General features: G+C 45.3%; 1 protein-coding gene across 1 annotated transcript; it reads left to right on the top strand.

Annotated features, from left to right (window-relative positions):
• The first annotated feature begins 744 nt into the window (after window positions 1-744).
• LOC112453067 lies at window positions 745-5,967 on the top strand. The gene has a single exon (XM_025013610.1). It carries the CDS (start codon window positions 745-747, stop codon window positions 5,965-5,967), a length of 5,223 nt encoding a protein of 1,740 aa, XP_024869378.1.
• Window positions 5,968-6,297: the final 330 nt, after the last annotated feature.

Genomic DNA, 6,297 nt, shown 5'->3' with positions numbered 1-6,297 from the left:
AACATTGGCGCCCAACAAGCATACGGACACACGGCGCTGGGAAGACAAGCCAAGCGCAAAATTCGGGTGAGAAGCACGAAACGGTCGAGGCACGAGGAAGTATGGCCGAAGGCGGGAACTCGTGTCCGCAGTAGAAGCACAAAAGGGAAAGCACACAGCCTCTCTCTCAAGAAGGTAACGACGCACAGCGTCTTTTTTCACACATCGAGGCGGGGCACGGCGCTCCTCACGTAATCGGACCGGCGTACGGCGCCTTTCATAAATCGGAACGACGCACGGCGTCTCGCGCAATCAAGACGGGGCACGGCGCCTCTCGCGCAAATAAAGAAGACACACGGCGCCTCTCGCGCAACCAGGAAGGCGCGCAGCGTCTTTTACAAGGTCGAGGCGGCATACAACGTCTCTCTCAAAGGTCGAGGCGGCATACAACGTCTCTCTAAACGGTCAAGGCATACAACGTCTTTTTCAACGGTCGGGACGTACACAGCGTCTCTCTCTCACGCTCGAGGCGACACACAGCGTCTCTCTCTCACGCTCGAGGCGGCACACAGCGTCTCTCTCTCACGCTCGAGACGGCATACAGCGTATTTCTCATAAACGCAGGGAAGTATTGCATGCTCGAATTAAGATTCGTGCACAGCCACTTGCAAAAACGAACGCAACGTGGGGCTAAATATTGGTTAAGTGAATCGCTAATAATCCTTTCCTTGTCCTCAGGTATTCCTGTTAGTTTTCGCATATAAAATGGCAGAGTACAAGGCGTTAAAAGGAAAGCGTGCTACGATAAAAGGAAAAGTCACTCGTATGCTGAATTATTTCGAGTCACCGGAAGAAAAGTCGGCAGCAGATGCGCAAATCAGGCTAGCAAAGCTCGAAGAATGTTGGACAGCTTTCGAAGAAATACAAACGGAAATCGAAACATTGTCGATAGAAGACGATGCAACACTCGCGCAGCAATTATTGGAGGGCGAAGCGGAAAGAAAAGCGTTCGAGGCGAATTATTATAAAGCAGCAGGAAGAGCTCAGGAAATTATCGATCAAGATCGAATGCCAAACCGGCAGGGTCAAAACGTCGCGCAAGATATGGCAAATGGACTGCCTATCAGACAAATCGTTCAAGAAATGCCGAGGCAAAGGCCGAAGCTACCCGAAATAAAACTCCCAGAGTTTAGCGGCGAGTTTACGAAATGGATGTTCTTCAAAGATAGCTTTGAGACAACGATTCATGAAGAGCAAAATCTCACCCCGATGCAAAAGCACCAGTATTTGGTCGGCGTACTCAAAGGCGAAGCACTAGAAGTAATAAAAGGATACAGGATCTCGAACGAGAATTACGAGCATGCATGGAAGCTCTTAAAGGATACATATGACAACAAAATAATCATAATCGAAGCACATCTCGACGAGCTCTTAAATTTCCCTGTCATCTCCAAGGAAAATAAAGCAGATTCAATCAGACAGTTCGTTTGGCACATACGAACACACATGACGTCGCTGGAAGCACTTGGTCAGCCAGTAAATCAATGGGAAACGATAATACTTCATTTAGCGAAGAAGAAGCTTGATTTCGTGGAACAGCGAGATTGGCAAAACATAATAAAGGATCGGAATGCGGCAGACATGCCCAGAATAGAAGAATTTCTCAAATTTCTCACGGATCGGTGCAACACTCTAAGGGTTCTCAACCAAGGGAAAGAGAAGTCAGCTACAACGAAACCGTCAGAGAAGAAGAAAAGTGATAAAAAAGTCACACTAGCTGTCACGGCGCAGGAATGTAAGTACTGCAAAGGAACTCACTCAATCTACAAGTGTGAAGAGTTGCAAAAACTATCGCCGGTTGACAGGAAGAAGGAAATCGTTAGCAAAAGGCTATGTATTAATTGTCTCGGAGAAGGGCATATTGCGAGAGATTGCAAATCGACTTCATGCAGGAAGTGCTCTATGCGTCATAACACTTTGTTGCACAGAGATACAGAGTCGCAGACGAAAGCGGGAAGTGAACCGGACACAACGGCAGTGGTCGCGTACTGTGCAGATAAATCCATTGAAAAGTCAAGATCATCAATGAAGATCGAAGATCAAGAATACATAACAAATATTCACTGCGTCCATAAGCCGACATCGAGCATCATTCTTTCAACGGCACGGGTGCATGCTTACGACGTAGACGGAAATCCTCAGATATGTCGAGTACTGTTGGATCCAGGGTCACAGTCGAACCTGATAACGGAAAGTTTCGCAAGACAGCTGAAATTGAGGCATAGAACGGAACATCGACCCATCAGCGGTATAAATCTAGCAAAGACGAACGCCAGCAAGGTAGTCACAGTTCGAATAGAGTCACTTCAAGAGGACTTCTCGACAAATCTTGAATGCTTGATACTGCCAAACATTACGGAGCAGTTACCACAAAGTCGAATCGACATAACGCAGATAGCAATGCCAAAAAGCATACGCTTAGCGGACCCAGTGTTTGACAAACCTGGTCAAATAAATCTACTAGTAGGAGCAGGACTTTATTGGAAGATCCTCGTCGGCAACCCGAGAAATCAAGTTTCTGGACAACCAGCTCTACAAAATACGCGCTTAGGTTGGATAATCGGAGGTGAGATACCTGGAAAGAAATCGAAATCATCAATGACGCACTTATCGATCACAAATGAGATGCTGAGCAAACAAATCGAACGATTTTGGAAGCAAGAGGAGTTTCCGGAAATCCCTCAATACACCGAAGAAGAAAAGTATTGCAAGAAATATTTTGCGGATACAGTCAAGCGAGAGCCAGACGGTCGATTCGTTGTGCGACTACCGCAGCGACCAGAGGTCATTTTAGGAGATTCAATGGAGCAGGCATATCGACGGTTGTTGTCGCTCGAACGAAGATTCTCAAAGGATCCAGAATTTCAGAAGGAATATGTCAAGTTTATGGATGACTATCTAAAGCAAGGTCACATGTCCGTATTAACGGATGAAAAAATTCAAGGATCGGAAGGTTACATACTTCCTCACCAAGCGGTGATACGACCAGACAGTGTCACTACAAAATTGCGTGTTGTTTTTGATGCATCTGCCAAGACAACACTCGGAACATCACTGAATGACAAGCTCATTCCGGGACCGAACTTGCAACAGGATTTAGTCTACATAATCCTGCGATTCAGAATCTATGAGTACGTAATGACGGCGGACGTGGCCATGATGTACAGGCAGATTTTGGTGGCCAAGCCAGATAGGGTGCTTCAGCGCATACTATGGAGAAGAAGTCCGAGCGAACTCATCATGTTATGTGAGCTGAATACTGTGACCTACGGCCAGGCAGGTGCGGGTTTTCTAGCCATTAGCTGTCTGAGAGAGTTAGCTGCAGAAGCAAAAGATTTGCCACTCGCGGCAAAAGCATTGGAAGAAGAAACCTACATGGACGACGTCCAAACAGGAGCTGACACATTGGATGAAGCAATCGAGATGCAAAGACAACTGTCCGAGTTATTAGCACGAGGACAATTCTATCTTCGAAAATGGAGAGCAAATGATTCGAGAATACTACAACATCTCAGCGAGGCATGTAAAACTGATAAGCTGCTGGTGTTAGACAAGGAGGGAGCCCAAAAAACTCTAGGCTTGCTCTGGAATGCGGCAGAAGACTGCCTGCAATATAAGGTAGAGATCGAGGAGACAAAGGTCACAACGAAGCGTACTTTACTCTCGAAGATCTCGCAAGTATTCGATCCGCTGGGATTGATAGCGCCGCTACTCATTAACGGCAAGTGCATTATGCAACGATTATGGCTGTTTGAAATTGGTTGGGATCAAACTCTTCCTCCGGAGTTTCTATCGACTTGGGAAAAGTATTATACTTCCTTGCCAAGAGTCAATGAATTACGCATGCCGAGAAACGTCATACCTACTAATTCATCAAAGAAATTTGATATTATGGGATTTGGAGACGCATCCGAAAAGGCCTACGGTGCTTGTTTATACGCTGTGAGCATAGACAAATCGAGAAAGGTACAATCTCATCTCATCTGTGCGAAGTCCAAGGTGGCCCCGTTAAAAACTATATCTCTGCCACGTTTGGAGCTAGAAGCTGCTCTATTACTATCTGATCTTTATCATACTGCAAAAAGGGCTTACGGCGATCGTATTCGTACAGTGCGACTATGGAGCGACAATACCATAGTCCTCGGCTGGATCAATACTCCACCCAACGTGTTAAAAACATTTGTGGCTAATCGCGTATCGAAGATACAACTGCTAACGAAGAATATAGAATGGTACCACGTGCCCTCTGAAGATAATCCGGCAGATATGCTGTCGAGAGGAATTGAAGTTGACCGATTAATCGAAGATAAGCTGTGGTGGCATGGACCTCAGTGGATGACGGAAGAAAATCAATGGCCGAAAAACATGAAAGCGCCTGATACAGTACTACCGGAGATGAGACCAGTAACTGTGGCATTAGTGACGGCTACAGCAAAGGAGATTCTCGAGAGATTCTCTTCTTATAGCAAGCTGCAAAGAGTTATCTCTTACTGTCTTCGATGGAGAAGCAGCAGTCAAGCAGGTCCACGAAATCGCCCTGTCACTGTGGAAGAACTAAGAAATGCCGAAAAAATCATAGCAAGAATGGTGCAACAAGAGGCCTTCTCGCAAGAGGTTCGAGACTTAGAAAACGGGCAAGAAGTACATCGCAAAAGTAAATTGAGACCATTAGACCCCTTTCTAGACAAAGAAGGATTGATTCGCATTGGCGGTAGGCTCCGACATGCAGCTATGTCCGAAGATCGAAAGCATCAGATTATTCTACCCGCTAAGCATTTTGTTACGAATTTGATAATGAAGAGCGAACACATACGGTTACACCATTGTCCACCTACTCAGTTGTTGAGTGCTGTACGATACAGGTTCTGGCCGTTAAGCGGTCTAAGAGAAGCTCGAAAGGTAATAAAAGCTTGTCTGCCGTGCTATCGTTTCAGACCGACGTTCCCTGAAGTGAAAATGGGAGATCTACCAGCTCAGCGAGTTAGCGGATTCTCGCGTCCGTTCGTGACTACCGGCGTAGACTATGCCGGTCCTCTCCAAATTCGAGAAAGTCGACGGCGTGGAAGAGTTCACGTATCCAAGGGCTACGTAGCAGTATTCACGTGCTTTAGTACAAAAGCCGTGCATCTAGAATTAGTGACCGATCTCACCACTGAAGCATTTATCGCAGCTTTACGAAGATTTACCGCGCGAAGAGGAATCTGTTCGCAGCTCTTCTCTGACAACGCAACGAATTTTGTTGGTGCGGCTCGGGAGCTGAAGGAAATCTACGAGTTTCTAGAGAAAGAAAAGGTCGAGATAGAGACATATCTCGCGAGTCAATGTATGAAATGGAATTTTATTCCGCCACGCACTCCAAATTTCGGTGGTTTATGGGAGGCGGCGGTGAAAGCCTTGAAGCGTCATCTCTACACACTGACGCAAGGTTTAACGCTTACTTATGAAGAATATAACACGCTTTTGACTGAAATAGAAGCCATTTTAAATTCCAGACCCCTGACCCCTTTATCGAGTGATCCAGCGGATCTGTCAGTCCTCACTCCTTCCCATTTCCTTATTGGCGATTCTCTAATACAGCCCGTTCAGCAAGATTGGACCGAGACTCCAGATAATAAACTATCGAGATGGCAACACCTGCAAAAGCTTCGTCAAAAATTTTGGCTTCGATGGCAAACGGAGTATCTACAAGAACTACAGAAACGAGGCAAATGGACCAAAGAAGGAGACAACATCATGCTTAATACTTTAGTATTGCTCAAGGAGGATAACTTATCCCCTTTAAGGTGGATGCTTGGAAGAGTTGTTGAACTCCACCCTGGACCAGATAATGTTGTACGAGTTGTAACGGTGCGGACTCATAGCGGCACTTTTAAGCGATCCGTCCGAAATTTATGCCCGATTCCCCAGGATGGATTATCGCTAGATTGATTTATTGGATTATATCTATGGAGAGCTTTGTGCAAAATCGCACTATGATTATCACCGGGTAAAAAGTGTAAGATCGTTCCTTTTTTTTGTTAGCCAAAATGGCCGGTTTAATTTGTATTTTATTCGAAGAAGTTGCATTATAATACAACAGTGTTTTGTTTTCAGCGAAATATTTTTCTTTGCTCCGATTTTAAGTTCTGAAGTTTAGTTATTTTTAGGTTTAAGACTTGTATAATTTAACTCGTCTATTTTCAGAGTATTCCACGACAATATAATTTGCTATCTGACCTTGCAATGGTTGTGAATTTAAAGACTGACTCCCTGGCGAAT

Source organism: Temnothorax curvispinosus, unplaced genomic scaffold (assembly GCF_003070985.1).
Source record: "Temnothorax curvispinosus isolate PA1 unplaced genomic scaffold, ASM307098v1 QBEX01003979.1, whole genome shotgun sequence".
NCBI classification, from domain to species: domain Eukaryota; kingdom Metazoa; phylum Arthropoda; class Insecta; order Hymenoptera; family Formicidae; genus Temnothorax; species Temnothorax curvispinosus.
The sequence above is the reverse complement of the archived record's forward strand: the minus strand, read 5'-3'. Positions and strand labels throughout refer to the sequence as shown.